Genomic DNA, 18,478 nt, shown 5'->3' with positions numbered 1-18,478 from the left:
TACGTTTGTTGTCTATGACTCGCACAGGGTCTCTGGTTTGACAGCGGTCCCCTGTGTATCCTGGAAGGCACCTGTGTTAGAAACAGGATGAACAGCACAACACATCACAACACAATGTTACACAACTGTACAAACACACACACATGACAGACAGTGGTGAGGCATGCACGCTCTGACATCATCACCTGCAGGACACACACACACACACACTGACATATACAAACTGTGTGTGGAGTCTATTTACTGCTTCTGTCTGTGTATTATGTTATAACAACAACACCACACGCTGACTGCTCCTCACAATATACACTCTTCAAAATAAAGGTGCTTTAAAGGTTTCCTCACAGCGATGCCATGGAAGACCCATCTCTTTCTTTCCTTTTTATCATCTGAAGAATCTCAAAGGTTCTTTATGGAATCATTTAGACAAAAACGCTTCTTCTACGGCACTATAAGGCACATATATATGATTAAGTCCCTGTGAAGCAGAACTTACGATTGTTTTTACTTGAGTATTCTGATGCATTTATGACTGAAACTTCAAATGAGAGCATTTTTTGGGCGTGGCTTGTGTGTTTTTCACTGCGAATTGATTGGCTGTAGAAAAACAGCAGTAGCATTTTGAAATAGAAATGACAGTTGAAGGGGAGGAGTTAATGGATGCTCCGCCCAAGCTGTCTAAAATACAACAGTTATGATGGATCGTCATACAGGAAGTGCATTTTCAGATTTTAACTGAAGATTATGAGGGAACACGAATTTAAAAAAGAAAATGACCCACATTGATAAGCTATTTACAATAAAAGCTGCAATATTTCATGAAAAAAATGAAATTCTTTTTTATTTCACTGGGACTTTAAGAGTGTAGCTGACGTCAGGGCCCAGTTGCATAAACTTAACAACTAGTCTCACTGGCTAGGATTTAGTTACAACTAATCTTACTTTTCACATTTCAGTTAGACTTTCTGTAAGTGATTTAAAGAAGTTACGACTTCTTCCTTCTTCTTAAAGATAACAATTAAAAGACTGATGCAACCAGCACCAGACTTCACTATCCTTCTGAAGACGATCTGTTCTCACACACACACACACATGCACATGACATTAGATGCATACACATACAAATATACACCTGTGTACATGCACACACACACACACATGCACATGACATGACATGACATGCATACACATGCACACACACACACACACACGAAGAGAAACAACAGGAGTGATGTTTGATTTGTTGAAGAGCAGTGAATATACATGTGATGGATGGATCTGCTCCTGCATTTAGAGTAGAGAGAGAGAAGCATCTGCTGGCTGTTCTGAGATCAGCAGTTGTTTTTGTGCTTACTCACTGAACTGGACAGCAGAAGCAGAGCGTCACACACACAGATGAATGCAACATCTTCATTTCATTCACAAACTTTACATTATTCATTTACAGTCTTTTATAACTTGTTTGAGGAGACTCTATGAAGATAAATAAAGTCTCAGAAAAACTGAATTCTGCCTGAATGAAGCACATCCTGTACACACACAATAAATAAATCAACATTAGTATGAAAGGAAGTTGAATGACAGCATTGACCGCTGGAATCATTTATACACTTCTGTCAATGAAAGTCTGTTGAATCTGAACATGTTTATTCTGTGAGGGATGCAGCACTGCAGCTGTAATGCGCTCCTGTCTTCAGTGTGCTGCAGCGGTCTCTCTCTCTCTCACACACACACACACACACACACACACACACACACACACACACACACACACACACAGCGCATCTCTACCTGCACAAGCGGTGGATTTTTCCCGGCGTGACCTCCAGCGTGAAGCATTTTCCTCCGTTCACGCAGTAGTTCCTCTCGCTCTCGCCGCAGGGCGTCACGTGACTGGAGGTCTTGGTTGGCGGTGTGGTGCTGGTGGCCGCTGCACACAAACACATCAACACAATCATGATTAACGGCACACACACATCCAAACCAACACCCAATGTCAAAGGAACAGCACAGTTCTGAAGTCAAAACCAACAGAAATACCAGCTAACAGAACACTGCAGACAATCCCTGTCACAACAGTGAAGAAATCTCAGCTAGAAAGCAGCCACGATCAAATCAAGACTCTTAAACAAGTTTACAACCATCCAGAAGACTCAAGCTGGAGTCGAGGTATAAAAGACAAAAGTAAAGTGCGTGTGTACCTGCTGTGGTGTTTGAATCAAACCTCTGAGACCTCATGTCTTCTGTCTGTGTGTCTCTGTGAGCGCTCCGACTGGATGTGATTCCTCTCTACTCATCAACATCTTCATCCACCTCAGCGCTCACGTCACATCTGACACGTGTCTCTAAAACATCATCCACCTCAGCGCTCACGTCACATCTGACACGTGTCTCTAAAACATCATCCACCTCAGCGCTCACGTCACATCTGACACGTGTCTCTAAAACATCATCCACCTCAGCACTCACGTCACATCTGACACGTGTCTCTAAAACATCATCCACCTCAGCACTCACGTCACATCTGACACGTGTCTCTAAAACATCATCCACCTCAGCGCTCACGTCACATCTGACACGTGTCTCTAAAACATCATCCACCTCAGCGCTCACGTCACATCTGACACGTGTCTCTAAAACATCATCCACCTCAGCGCTCACGTCACATCTGACACGTGTCTCTAAAACATCATCCACCTCAGCGCTCACGTCACATCTGACACGTGTCTCTAAAACATCATCCACCTCAGCGCTCACGTCACATCTGACACGTGTCTCTAAAACATCATCCACCTCAGCGCTCACGTCACATCTGACACGTGTCTCTAAAACATCATCCACCTCAGCGCTCACGTCACATCTGACACGTGTCTCTAAAACATCATCCACCTCAGCGCTCACGTCACATCTGACACGTGTCTCTAAAACATCATCCACCTCAGCGCTCACGTCACATCTGACACGTGTCTCTAAAACATCATCCACCTCAGCGCTCACGTCACATCTGACACGTGTCTCTAAAACATCATCCACCTCAGCGCTCACGTCACATCTGACACGTGTCTCTAAAACATCATCCACCTCAGCGCTCACGTCACATCTGACACGTGTCTCTAAAACATCATCCACCTCAGCGCTCACGTCACATCTGACACGTGTCTCTAAAACATCATCCACCTCAGCGCTCACGTCACATCTGACACGTGTCTCTAAAACATCATCCACCTCAGCACTCACGTCACATCTGACACGTGTCTCTAAAACATCATCCACCTCAGCGCTCACGTCACATCTGACACGTGTCTCTAAAACATCATCCACCTCAGCGCTCACGTCACATCTGACACGTGTCTCTAAAACATCATCCACCTCAGCGCTCACGTCACATCTGACACGTGTCTCTAAAACATCATCCACCTCTTCGCTCACGTCACATCTGACACGTGTCTCTAAAACATCATCCACCTCAGCGCTCACGTCACATCTGACACGTGTCTCTAAAACATCATCCACCTCAGCGCTCACGTCACATCTGACACGTGTCTCTAAAACATCATCCACCTCAGCGCTCACGTCACATCTGACACGTGTCTCTAAAACATCATCCACCTCAGCGCTCACGTCACATCTGACACGTGTCTCTAAAACATCATCCACCTCAGCGCTCACGTCACATCTGACACGTGTCTCTAAAACATCATCCACCTCAGCGCTCACGTCACATCTGACACGTGTCTCTAAAACATCATCCACCTCAGCGCTCACGTCACATCTGACACGTGTCTCTAAAACATCATCCACCTCAGCACTCACGTCACATCTGACACGTGTCTCTAAAACATCATCCACCTCAGCACTCACGTCACATCTGACACGTGTCTCTAAAACATCATCCACCTCAGCGCTCACGTCACATCTGACACGTGTCTCTAAAACATCATCCACCTCAGCGCTCACGTCACATCTGACACGTGTCTCTAAAACATCATCCACCTCAGCGCTCACGTCACATCTGACACGTGTCTCTAAAACATCATCCACCTCAGCGCTCACGTCACATCTGACACGTGTCTCTAAAACATCATCCACCTCAGCGCTCACGTCACATCTGACACGTGTCTCTAAAACATCATCCACCTCAGCGCTCACGTCACATCTGACACGTGTCTCTAAAACATCATCCACCTCAGCGCTCACGTCACATCTGACACGTGTCTCTAAAACATCATCCACCTCAGCGCTCACGTCACATCTGACACGTGTCTCTAAAACATCATCCACCTCAGCGCTCACGTCACATCTGACACGTGTCTCTAAAACATCATCCACCTCAGCGCTCACGTCACATCTGACACGTGTCTCTAAAACATCATCCACCTCAGCGCTCACGTCACATCTGACACGTGTCTCTAAAACATCATCCACCTCAGCGCTCACGTCACATCTGACACGTGTCTCTAAAACATCATCCACCTCAGCGCTCACGTCACATCTGACACGTGTCTCTAAAACATCATCCACCTCAGCGCTCACGTCACATCTGACACGTGTCTCTAAAACATCATCCACCTCAGCGCTCACGTCACATCTGACACGTGTCTCTAAAACATCATCCACCTCAGCGCTCACGTCACATCTGACACGTGTCTCTAAAACATCATCCACCTCAGCGCTCACGTCACATCTGACACGTGTCTCTAAAACATCATCCACCTCAGCGCTCACGTCACATCTGACACGTGTCTCTAAAACATCATCCACCTCAGCGCTCACGTCACATCTGACACGTGTCTCTAAAACATCATCCACCTCAGCGCTCACGTCACATCTGACACGTGTCTCTAAAACATCATCCACCTCAGCGCTCACGTCACATCTGACACGTGTCTCTAAAACATCATCCACCTCAGCGCTCACGTCACATCTGACAAGTGTCTCTAAAACATCATCCACGTCAAGCGTTTCACCACTTTAGATGAGGACACACAGACCGCAAACACTGACCGTAAGACCCCACATGATGAACAGCACACGCGTCAATCTAAACTCACTCCACCAACTGAAGCTCGAGGTGTTGATGTGACCTGAGGTGACGCTAATGGACGTTGGTTTTGTTGTGATGATCAGCTGAATGTGATGTTGTGATGAATCACTGACAGCGGAACGGATCGCTTCAGTCCCTCAATCGCATTCTTGTTTTTCACAACAACAACATCTTCCCTCAGTGTTTCTGAGAAAATCTCCACCTGAAAGACACCGACTGGAGCTCAGACGTGTCACACGGACGCCATTCATCAGACTTTGACATTCTGGCACGGCGCTGGACGACTGACGGACACTCGCTGGAGATGAATGCTCAGAGAAACAGCAGGAGATCTTTTCAAGGAGAGACAGAGGAGCGTTCATTCAGCTCATGAGTCTCAATGATGACGGGATTCTCTTTTCATCGTCCTGAGAATGTGATTCATGTGTGACTCTGTGTTTGAGGATCCAGCTGGTGCCAAATCACGTCGGCTGGTCCACTGAATGATTGCAAAGTAGAAATGTCCATCAAACACATGCTTACAAATCATATGAGAATGAGTATTTCAGTTGATTTTATTTGTATTCATAAAAAAAAACTTTTTTGCTGCGCTTTACATGATCTTTTGAATCAAGATTCAGTCTACTCTTATGTACTTCTCAAAAATGAGTTACTTACTTAAAAGTCCACTTCTATAAACTAAAAAGTGTTGCGAACATAAATTCAATGTTGCAAAGCAGCAAGGACATAATAATAATAGATGAATTAAACAAATATACTGCATTGCAGGTGCATTCGGCAGAGTCTGCACCTTCAGGACGCTGCGCGATTGATTGGCTTCTATTTCTTTTTTTCTGCTGTTGGGAAGAATGGGAAGCCGTGGTGCAGTGCAGTCATGCCACCTCCTGTAATGCATCTGCTGGCCCAGCGTTTTCCAGCGCTGCTTCTGACCAGCAATGCAGATCCACAGGGACACACAAACTGAAATCTACTGCAAGAGCACGGCCTGTTCTCTCTCAAACACACACGCACACACACTGAGAGTGGTCCTGATGCTGCTGAATCATACTGCAGATCTAACCCTTCCCGGTCTTCAAGAACTTTCATTCAAACTTCTTTAACAACCAAACAGTAAAGAATCATCCGTCTGAATGTATAAACTACATCACAGGTCACAGCGCACTTCAGAGAACACAGATTCATCACAGGTCATGAGAACATCACCACATGGGCGTTCACACTCACACATTGATAACTATCTGAAACTGAAGAAAATGAAAAGAACACGAGTCACATATACAGTAAGTGTTAAATCCGCTTATTACACGGCTGGCTGGAACGCTTGATTCCGATTGGTCAGTCGCAACATTGGCAGGTTCATTATTCCCAGATAACAACCTCTCAGAACTAATAACACACGGTAACCCGGATACAGTTTTTTGACAAATTCACTATAACTATGTCTTTTAATAACATACATGACATTATATTTACAAACGATTAAACCAATTTACGTGTTTGTGACGTTTGAACATCGTTTCTGACCTTAACACTGAAACTAAAGGTCTTTTCCTCACAGAAGTATATATCAAATATTTCATGTCCAGTTTGATGTCATGTGTCCAGTAGTCGTGTAATAAGAGGAATAATGTTCAAGCAGCCGTCTGTTATCATGAAATAAAGCCCTTCAGTGAAACACAAGACCCTCCGCTTCACGATCACACTGAAGGGCTTAACAACCGGCTCTCTGAACATTATCCCTGACAGAACACACACAGGCTGTGGCTGCTTATAATGTCTGAAGTACGATTTAGTTTTCTGCACATTGATAGGCTTCATTCACCAGGAGGCACAGCCATTACTATTGTGTGGTAAATCTACAGCAAAAGTTCATCTTCTAGCGATCTAACACTTGTGATGCTTACACTGACTGAAAGAGGCTGAATGAATGTTTGTTTATCCATAAACACACACACACACACATCTACAACACTAAACATCTATAAAGTGTTCAAAGCATTGTCTGATATGACCTGCTGTTCCTGGTCCAGTGTGTTGCGTTTGTTTGTAGTTATTTTAGTTGTCTATCCGCTAACTAATATCTATATACTCAGTTAATAGACTCAACATTAGTCCTTCCCAAAGTCTGGACTCTGGCCTGAATTGGGAAAGGGAGAGAATTGGTTCCGGACACGCCAAGTTCCAAACAAACACACATGCAGCAGGAACGCATGTACATAAGACACATACGCTGCTCATGCTCGCTGTAGGTCTTCAGGTAAAGCGCGTAGATGAAATGTTGCTGGGTCAGCCGGCGAGCGTGTGGTTTTACTTTGCTGACGCAGCTCGTCTTTCTCTTGATCTCTATCTGTGCAGCGACCGGCAGAAAACAGAAGCACATTCAGCCAAGCCAACAGTATAAATGCAGCACTGTTGGTCACAGTAAAAAATAACCTGTACACAAATTCATATCAATGAAACTGACTTTGGGTTCTTTTGATCAAGTTATAATATTAACACAATAAAAACTTAATTTTCTTCACATAGAGTTGATTTGTTTTTTACATTTATTTAAAGTTGTTAAAAGTCATTCAAAGTTTTGTAATAACAATTGTTGACAAGAATTCAGTCTCAGACCTTTGAATGTAAACTTGATGTAAACCCCTGCTGTACATAAACCACATTCACGCTCCTGTTTCATTTCCAACAGGTTCTCCTCCCTCACCAACCCACCGGTAACAGACTGTGTTACTGACATCACAAACTGGATGGGACAGAGGTATTCATTATTACACTAAATAAAATAAACTAGAGTGCAAAATTTCCTTTGATGGTTGCTCGGTCCCCACAGTTAAGAACCTGGGCGTGTTGCTAGATAGCCGTCGGTGGTCATCTCAAATGTCTTCCACCTCAGAACATCTCTACACTGAGAGAAACTTCTTCATGCATTTATGACCTCACGAGTAGATCATTGTTGGGGAGATCTCCTGCAAACGCTTCTGAGGAAACTACAACAGCTAGAGTTCTCACTAGATCTAAGACATGTGACCACATGAGTCCAATTCTGTTATCACTGCACTGACTGCCTATCAAGATCCTCCTGATAACTTATAAAGCATTGAATGCTCTAGCGCCTCAGTATCTCTGTGATCTATTGTAAGATTACAATCCATCGCGCGCAATCCAGTCGCAAAACTCTGGTTTGTTAATATCCATATCTGCTAAAGGTGGTCGATCCTTTTCATACTTGGCTCCTAACCTTTGGAATAGCCCCCCAGGCCGGTTCGGGATTCAGACACACTCAATGAGTTTAAAACTAAAAACTCATCTCTTTATTATAGCTTTCACCAAACTCAACTCTGTTCGCTCACCGTAAACAGTCTATGCTGCACTATAGTCAGCTTGTGGGAAGCGAACACACACACATCCATCAGGGTCACTTTCTTAGACTGTCTGTGAGCGGCCTCTACGCTAATATCAGTTTCTGCTTTTCATGTGCCGTCATCAGGATCTGGAGGACACCACATGTCGTCGGTCCAACCTCCGGTTCTTCTCCGGATGCTCTTCCCAGCCTGACGCTGCTGATGATGGGAAGTCCAACGGATGGCAACTGTAGCCACAACCCACAGTCATCCAGAACCAGAATAATATTAGACAGACCAAAATATCTCTTTCATCTTTTCATAAACTATTTCCATTGAATCTGACAGTCAACAGTAATGATTCTCTCTGTGCTGTTTTAATATGCCAGAGGAGAACTGGCTCTCCCAGTTTAGCGTTGAGTCCGGCCTCTCCCAACGTTTCTTTTCTCCACTCTTATACACTTACGCATCTACAGTGGACTTTGGTTTCCTTGCCACCGTTACTCACTGGGAGACTGTTCATTTACTTGAACAACTTGCTTTTAAAAACACACATGCACATATTTTGACAAATATATTATTTCCGTACGTTTTGATATTATAGCAAATATTTTGTCATTTTGGGCTCCCAGTCCTGATAACAATATGTAAAATAATAAAATACCTAAATTAAGTATACTTCGATTTAATAATATACGGTTTCTGACAATCCACTGTGTACACATCAGTGTACATTGCATGTAAAGTGCAATAATACCATCTATCTTAATGCCGTATATTCTCTTTCATTTTCCCCCAGTATTATTTACATTTTATTTCTTACAATGATGGAACGCTGCTTTGCAACAGCACCATATAAATCAAATTGAATTGAATGTTAACGTGTGTGTGAAAAGAGCCTGAACAGAATTCACCAATGTTGTGATTCATAAAGTCCCCAGACCAGTTGATTCATCATGAACACTGAAGGTTTATTTAACACCGCTCTTGTGTAATGTGTGTGTAAAGACCACGCCAGGAAATTCCTGCTCTTATGGCCAAATAAGGTCATGATTTCCTGCTCTGACACGCTGAGAGTAAGTCAAGTTTAAACACTTCATGTGTCTGTTTTAGTAAAGCCTGTGTACAGGATACTGCATTATACTGTGAAGGAAAGCTCCAAGCATTACTGCTTATTATTTTGTGAATTTCCCGTGTTTTTGCTACAGTGAGCATGTGCCATGATTCATTTGTGGTTACCATGGTAAAACTAGGTTATGGTTTTGTTTGTAGTAAACCATGGTTGATTTTTGCGAGAGTCTAGCTGCTGTCATGCCATGGCCATGCTACATGTGTTGCTAAGAAGTTGAAGCATGTTGCTATGCGGTTGTTATAACCGACGCATGACACACAGCTGGAAAACTTTCACAAGCTTGTTAATAAATAAGTATGCAGTGTACACTCATTTATTTCTTCTCTCTGTGTAATGAATAAATGTAAAGATCATTGTGTTACACTGGTCTGTAGAGTAAATCATCCCTAAATGACATGTGAAAACACAACAAACAGTGACCGGTCAGTTTAAGTCCAGGGGTCTCTTCTGCGCCCCTGCTGCGGCTCCCTGCAGTCTTCATAAGGCCTGTGTATGTCTGGTATTAAGATGCGTTTTGGTAGGACGAAAGAGGCGCACACATGTTAACACCTGCTGCTGTAATCTGTCTATTTTGTCCACTTTTGACCACTTCTGGTCTGATTTCTGCGAGGAATATCTGAAAAAGCATACAATAATTTTATTTGGTGGGAGAGGGCCCAAATCAGCTCTTTTAGTCGCAAAGGTTGCCAACCCCTGGTTTAGTCAAATGGCTCTTTCTATGGGTATTTCTTGGTCAGGTTAAGCCATAAAAGCAGACCAGTGAAACTATTGAGCGGTGCCGATCCTAGATGTCTCGGAGCCCTGCCTGAGCAAACTTGTGAGGGGCCCTTGTACAAATAATTAAAATGAGATATAGGCCAAACATAACTGTAAACTATAAGAAATCCAAATAATAACTCAATTAACACACTTAAACAAATGAAGAGGGGAAGAAAAAAAAGAAACATTCATTTTATACTGAAACAATGAAGTATAAAATAAAATAAAACAAAACATTGATTGACCTAACACGTCGCTATTCGACCATTTAGCTGTAACAAAACGTTAACGTGCAAACGCTGTGTTTTTACTATCAAATGAGTGATTTACTAACAAAAATAAAGCATGATATATAGAGTTTTCTCCAAAAAGCTAAGTATACGAAAACACATCAATAATTCTCTTAATGAGATAGCACAAACGACATATTATCATGGGCAAATAAAATAAAGGGGACAAATCTAATTTGTAAATCTGTACTGGAGAATTGTTTTGTAAGTAATTCATTGCACCCTTTGGCAAAACTAAATAAGTACAATAACACATGCCTTCTTGTTCTTTTGCTTCGTGTTGTTGCCATTTTTATCTCCATCCAGATGGATAGCTCCGTTTGTCATGTGTAAAGACGCATATCAGCACATCATGCGCATGTCATTACCTGACGCCCACTGCATGATATCCAAATATATAACAGTAATTAAATAAGTGAAGGACTAAAAAATTAAGTTCAAAATGATTCCCGTAAAGTTGAATGCGCAAAGTTGTAAAAATAGTGTCTCGTTTACAATAGTGTTTTTGATTCTGTACTCAAGAGGACCCCTGAATCACCCCCGAAAGAGACCGCATCTCATCTTACTGAACTGAACAATAAAAACTAAAGTTAACGGGTCAATAGAAAGTGACGCAGATGATGGAGTTGTGAAAGTGTCTTAATGAAGTGTTTCCTCACACCATCACTTTACTGTCTGCCACATAACAACAACACAACACTGAGCGATATTTCACTAAAGCACATCATACGATGGTTTAACCAACAACTTGTGTTTCAGGTTGACACAGGTAACTGAAAAATCACCAAAACACTAGTCGCTCCACCGTAACCATACTGATGTGTCATCATTCCATTCAAACATTCTTCAACCTCTGTTTGTTTGAGGTGCTCAAATACCATCAACACAATTCATCGGGATGATTTTCTTAAATCTTTCATACATAAAACTCACAATTGACTTTTGCTCCCCATGAATTCTGGTGAAAACCCAGATGAATATTTTCTGACTGCTGTACAATTCCCGTACGATTGATCTGAAGACAATATTACATGAATGATAATATAAAACTACTCTGATGTACTGAACATAAATCATCACAAGTGCAGCATGAGCTCACATGTTTACTCAAGACGGCCAATTAAAATCATCAAGTCAACCATGAGAATGGACAAACAGAAACACAGCAACTGAAACCACAGAGACATCCATCATCCATCCATTCGGTCATCTGTTAGACTACACTGCACATGTCCACTGTTCTCAACTGACATCCAACATTATTATCCGTGTGATAACAGTGGCACATTTTATTTGAATAACCTTGATTTGGTCATCTTGACTAGAGAAGCATCTGTGGAGGTGTTCAGGACTCATCTCTGAGCACATGTGACTTCCAGGACTAGATCTACACAACTGATCATTACAGAGACCTTTAGTGTGACTGTATCTCCATCTTTGTAAACTGATAATCAAGTACTTGACCATGACGAGGACATCATTAGTGATGCTTTTGAAAAATCACACTACTATTATTATTATTGCCTCTATATATCTATTATTATAAGAATTATTACTATTATTATTCTTGTTCTGCCAAAGGTTTGGTGCGTAACTTGTCCCGCAGCTTTTGTCATTAGACCCATGAATAAGGGATTAAGTGGAGCGGCCCATTGAAGAATGATGTGCTATGACTTTTAGAAGCGATCGGGTGGGGGGTGTTCGATGGGGAGTCAAAAGACCACCCGAAAAATTGACTTAACATTGCGCTGAACTTTGACAGGTCGTAGCTCCGAGCGAGGATTTTCGTAGAGACTTGCGGTTACCACATTTGAGAACTCTAGGAGAACATCACTCACAATGGGGTGTAAGTCACACCCCTGAGACGTAAGAGACACCCGAAATTACCCATTGACAGGAAACATGCCCATATAAGGCGCAAAACGCAGTACAACCACTCAGAGACAAGGGGGTGGGCTCATTTGACTCAGGCAACCAGTCACTGTCACATGATCATAATGAAGCTATTATGCCACGCCCATAGCAACCATTTACAGCAACTTAGCAAGCAATCCCATAGACTTCCATTATAAAAAGTCCAGGTGGATATCTTTGCAGCACAGGTTCGTAGACACATATGGTTCAGACACTTCAGTCAGGCAACCAATCAGCATCTCAGGGTTCGAAGCCAGCCCATAGCAACAAAACATGTCAGCCTAGCAACCATTAAGCAAGATATCTGATATCTCTGTATCAGAACATCAAAGAGACACAGGAGTTGGTTCGTTTCCCTCATAGCTTAGAGCATCATCAATTGCCAGATGCTAAGCCACGCCCATAGCAACCAAATAGGTTAGCTTAGCAACCCTTTAGCAATAGCAATATCTATGCATAGGAACATCGTAGAGACATAGGAGTTGGTTCGATTCACTCATGGCTTAGATTATTATCAATTGGACGATGCCAAGCCACGCCCATAGAAACCAAATACATTAGCCTAGCAACCGTTTAGCAAGAGCTGTATCGCTGTATCAGAACATCTTCAGAGTCATGGGGTAGGTTAGATTCATTAGTACTTAAAGTGTCATCACACTAGTGCCGAGATCACCTATCTAGGTCAAATATGTGTTTCAGCGGGGTGAAGAAAGCATGGGGACACAGTGACACACGGCTGGGAAATCATGAGCTGCTCAGAGAGGAAACTCCACACATACACACACGCTTCAGATGTGTGTGTTTACTGTTAATGAGACTCCACAGACACACACAAGGTTCACAACGTCAAAGAAACTTTACAAATATACACACACGGACACAGAGATGAAATGATTTCTCACATGTGATGAAAGAGAGAGATGATATACATATATCTGTGTCCATTCACCTCATAAAACTAAAACAGAAACGGAAATACAAAATCTTTGTCTTTATTAAGACCATGACTTTTAAAAAACATCCCGTAAGGTGCTTCAAAAGGTTCTTGGATGCCACAGAAGAAAATGTAACATCTGCAGAACCGTTCCATTTCACAAAAGGTTCTTTGTGTTGAAAAAAGGTTCTTCAGATGATAAAAAGTAAGAAAGAGATTGTTCTTTAAAAACATCGCTGTGAAGAACCCTTATAAGAGTTTAACATTGTGAGAATGTTATTTTATGGTTGTTTATGCTTTGATATGCAGCGATAATATATGGTTGCAAAAATGTAAATTGGAATTTATTGGATGATATTATTTGGTATCAATGAGTAACGTTGTGTGTTTTGTAGCTAAGATGCTGCTGTTGATGTGTTTATTGTCCGCTGACCTTGCTGTCCATCTGTACTGTAATATAAGACATCTGACGCAGCAGAGGCTCATGGGAGATGTGTTCTCTAGAGTGGATCATATAATACCCACAATCCCATTCAAACCAGTCAAGGTCATAACGTAAGGTAAAAAACACTTATGACAACAAACATCCTCTAAAGGACCATGAGACATTAGAAATGAACTTTATAATGAGAACCTCCCAGCACAGGAGAGACATTTCCATTAAAAAACACAAAACATATGTTAAGAAGCAACATTGTGTCGAGTCATGTGATGGTCCAGACTGAAATGAATTCACACCTAACATTCAACAAAAAATATGCTATTGAGCATGTTTATGATCAGACCAGCGTTTATTAATGTGCTGAGTCAGCTGGTGGATGGTTCAAAGTTTTTGGGTTAAACTTCCTGACCGTCAGAAACCAAGCCTCACGTGTTGATTTCAGGATAATGAAATGGCAGACGTGTGCTCGGCTGGTCTCCGTCCATTACTGGAATGAATTCATCAGCACCATCACTCTTAAACACTGACTAATGGAAGAGGTTGAGATCACACAGACGAGACGTGTCCCTGTCGGCAACTCCAACTTTATTTCAAAGAAGAGAGAATTCACTTTGGTTTTCAGATGATGTCGCCACTGCAGCTCTCACAATGAGACTTTATGAGCTTCATTAAACATTTGAAAGCATGTACGGATTGCTCTCAAGGGACGGGAACACCACGGAGAGAGATAGAGACAGAGAGAGAGAGCTAATAAAAGCTGATTTATGCTTACAGCACATTAGCAGGATTCTCATTGTAAAAAACACACACGGGTAACAATACATTCATTATGGGATTACCCGAGACATCTAGATGTTATTATTGCACAATGTGTCCATGAAAAAGAGTATTAATCACAACTATTGGATGAATATTGTTTCAAATGGACAACGAGAATGATGGAAGAGCGACAAAAGGCTAAAGGAGAAGGTGAAGCGTCTGGCTGAGAAAAACAAGCCGAGAGCCATTCATTAATGTAAAAGTCATTCAGTGAAAGCAGGGCATGAACTCTCTCTGAACCTCATCACACTGAACCACACAACACAGACATGACCACATCAACGTGAAGACAACACATTCATTATCATTATTCTCTCTCCTGTATGAGAGCAATGAAAGGTGTCTGCGTGACGTCATGAGGAAGATGTTTGAAAAGGTTGATGAGACGCTCTGTGCTAATCGATAAAGCCATCCCTCATTTATACATTATTTAATGACTTCACAGCGCTGAGCATTAATGGGTTAGAAACCTATGTGCTGCGTGGGTTTACAGTCATGTTCTTAAGTGCTACGCTCTATCGTGTACCAATGTGTTCTAGATCACAGAAGCACAAAGCCTGAGGGTTTGTTTCCAAACAAATGAAGAGTTTGGTTCCAAAATGAGATAACGGCAAATGTTTCAAAAATCATGTTTTTAAATTGTGCATTACAATTAATATCATATCATTTCAGCCATAATAATGAACAAAATACAGCCAACGAACACAATAAAAACACCATAACATAATTAAAAACATTATTTTTGAATCTTTTTGGAGTTATCTCAAATACAGGAATCTGATCTAACATCACAGTTCTCTTTTGGTTTTGTAAGGATAAAACATGTTGTCTATATTGAACTAATAGTTTAAACAATCATGATGATGAATAGAAATAACATGAGAATAATGCTGTAGGTACTGATAGTACTGTAGATTTGTTTTAAAATGTATTTAGTTACTAACATGTATTATGTCATTATCATACACTATTTTCAACACTATTTTACAATAAGTCATTAAATGTGTTTAAATACTGAGAAATTGTTATGCAATATTTGTGGTTAGAATGTTTAGTTGTGCTTATTATTATTAAATGTCATGTCATTAGCTTAGCAGCATGCTAACATGAAACCAAGGTCTGTTTACGGAAGTCGTGCCGCTCGGTAGCCATGTTTGCGATGCCTCTGGGAAGTTATTTACGTCATAGCAAGTCCACAGTCCTATCTACTTGAGTGGGGGAAGGCATTTAAATCGCATTTAAACAGCATATTTTCGATCAATTATATAAACATCACCTATATCATAACTTTGGTTTGCTAAGCTAAAATTGCACTAAAATATCCTTTTTACCCCGATATAGCCTCATCTACTGCACCCGTGGCAAGCACCTGATCAATAAGATTCAACTCATCAGCCCCCTTTCAAAATGTTTTTTAGTGGTAAGTCTCCCTAAATAGGTGTTTTAAATAGAGATGCATCTAAAACCCCCTAACATGGGCTAAAATGATCGTGACATCATTTTTAAATTGCTTGCTTTGATGAACCGCTCACTGTTGAATGACAAAGTGCTAACATGAGGATAACAGTTGTGTTATCCTATCTGCATCACATATCTGCATCACTGGACTAAAGCGTCCTTGAAAGTCAGCTGATATGCTGTCTGTTATTGATTTAGACTGAAATGACCAACACGACCGATCGCTTTTCCATTTCAGACCCTGACCATTGATCACAGCACTGGCAGAGGGAGGGGCTTTCAGCTTCCCAGCAGCACAAGCATGTATATACAGCCAAATGAAATGAGCGCTGAGGTGAACTCAGGTGATGAAGATCAAGACACAAACGTCTGAAATACTCTGAATTACAGACACATAAAACAATTCTGAGCAGACAGTCTCCTGCGAAAGAAGTGCTAGCTAAGCACTAGCCGGTTGGTGCCAGGGCTTTATTTAAGATCACCAAGGCAGATTCTCATGCCACAATAGCTCTGCGTTTACATGCGCAGTGTTCTGCAACCATATCTCTGCAATCCCATTGTCCCAGAGAACCGAACCCATCAGCTCTCTGTCTGCAAGATAATGAGCATCATGAGGAAACTCTGCAGGATGACTGTGCAACCTCAGTCTCACACTGCTAAAAGTGGCAGAGCTGCAGAAAAAAAGAATCAGGACAAAAAAGGGAGGGAGATCCACAATCTGAGAGTGGAGGTCTGGCTGTCCTCCAGCCCTATAATTCTTCCAGCTTTCAAAGTCACGGTGCGGAGCAGATAGTATTACTGCCGATCATCTTTCTCTGGAGGCGTATCGGCTCGTCTTTGTGGAGACTGACCTTGAAATGGAGCCGAGCCAACAGGAAGTGTCTTCCTCTCACTGCGGCTCTGCTGCATTAGCACACGTGCATTGCACCGCAGCCGTGCGCTGCGGCCTCGTGTCACTCGTGTGGCCAGGTAACCACTGATAATGTTTAGACTTTACACAATCATTGTCAAGCAGCTTCAAAGGGCTATCTACGTCACTATTGACGCCCAAGCAGAGTCAGTTATTCTTACAGGGCTGACTCACTAATGTCTGTCCCACAACTGACAAGATATAACATGTTAAATACCAGGAATCACATCCTGCTCTTACATCATCGTGAAACAAGTGGCTTTGAACGTAAATATGGAAAGCGGAACATTTCAGATTCACATTCAGTAAATGTTATGCAGTACTTACAGGTTCTGGGAAAGATATTGTTAGACTCCAGAGTTTGGGATGGATATTGGTTTGAGGTGTCATTCCGAGGCGGTCTGAAGGTGCTCTTGGGGCTGGGTGGAGATGTAGAGTCTGTGTGAAAAGTCGCCGCTGCAGTGGATGTGAAGACAGGCACCTTAGTGAAGGGGGGCTCGAACGGTCCACCCGTGGACTCCCCCTCCAAAAAGACCTTTGGCTGTCCTGGGACGTTTGCAGTCGTGGGGGTAGAGTTGAAGGTGGGGGGCGAGACTGATGCGGTGGGGTCCGAATTCAAATTAGGGTCCTGTCCTATGCGCTTAAGATCGAGGTGGCTCGGTGGCTCGTATTCAAAGATCTTATCCACGAAGACCCACTTGAGTCCGGCTGTGCAGAGGGCCAGACTCAGCAAGCAGGCCAGGATAGGCAGGATGCAGATTTTTTCAGAGCGAACGCAGTTACGCACCTGCTCGAGCTCTAGGCACACGCAGCACGCGGCTGCAGGCAAGCATCCCAGAGGAGCACGCTCGGAACTGTCACCGTCTCCCGCCACATCCTCCTCACCTTGGGTGGGCTCTTTTGCGGCGACCTCGGACAGGACCTCTGAAAGAGCCTCTTGAGATGGAAGTCCAGCTGAGATGTCCTCTGTAGCCTCCGACTTCATCCCTCTCTCGTTCCCGCTCTCAAATGCGGCAGTCCAGATGTCTTTCTAGTGCAGCGGCGTCAAACATGCTGCCTCATAAAGTGTTCTTTCTATTATCAGATGGCCAGCGAGGGGGAAGGGGCTGCGACGGACACGACGCTCAGCTGACTAACCTTGTTACTAAAGAGGAAGTGCTTCCGTGGCTCTAATTTCTGTCCTCCAGGTTTGTTCTCACCATCTCCGGCGGAGCAGCAGAACAACACCCTAGGAAAGTCTATAAATAAAGCATTTGCTCCAGAGGCAGACGTGTGCAGTAGCCCGAGGGTGGATCCCACCTCACAGCGAGGCAGAGAGGTCCGGAGAGAGTGCAGCACTCACCTGAGGGCAGGGCAGGAGAAGGGGGGCGAATTCATGATGTTGTGCAGCCGCCGCCGAAAACGGCTGAATCATCCAGAAGTGGCAGGTGCGGGT

General features: G+C 42.8%; 1 protein-coding gene across 3 annotated transcripts in view; it reads right to left on the bottom strand.

The window, feature by feature from the left end:
* Positions 1–18,478, bottom strand: part of nrg1 (neuregulin 1) — a 34,603-nt gene that overhangs the window by 7,041 nt on the left and 9,084 nt on the right. For all 3 annotated transcript variants that reach the window (XM_079448131.1, XM_079448132.1, XM_079448133.1), the window contains exons 4-5: positions 1,792–1,930; positions 4–71 (exon numbers count right to left, since the gene is read on the bottom strand). In XM_079448131.1, the coding sequence (XP_079304257.1) occupies positions 4–71; positions 1,792–1,930 (207 nt within the window). The remainder of the gene's footprint in view (positions 1–3; positions 72–1,791; positions 1,931–18,478) is intronic.

This window comes from Barbatula barbatula (assembly GCF_947034865.1).
Source record: "Barbatula barbatula genome assembly, chromosome: 24".
Lineage (NCBI taxonomy): Eukaryota > Metazoa > Chordata > Actinopteri > Cypriniformes > Nemacheilidae > Barbatula > Barbatula barbatula.
This window is presented reverse-complemented; position numbering and strand designations above follow the sequence as displayed.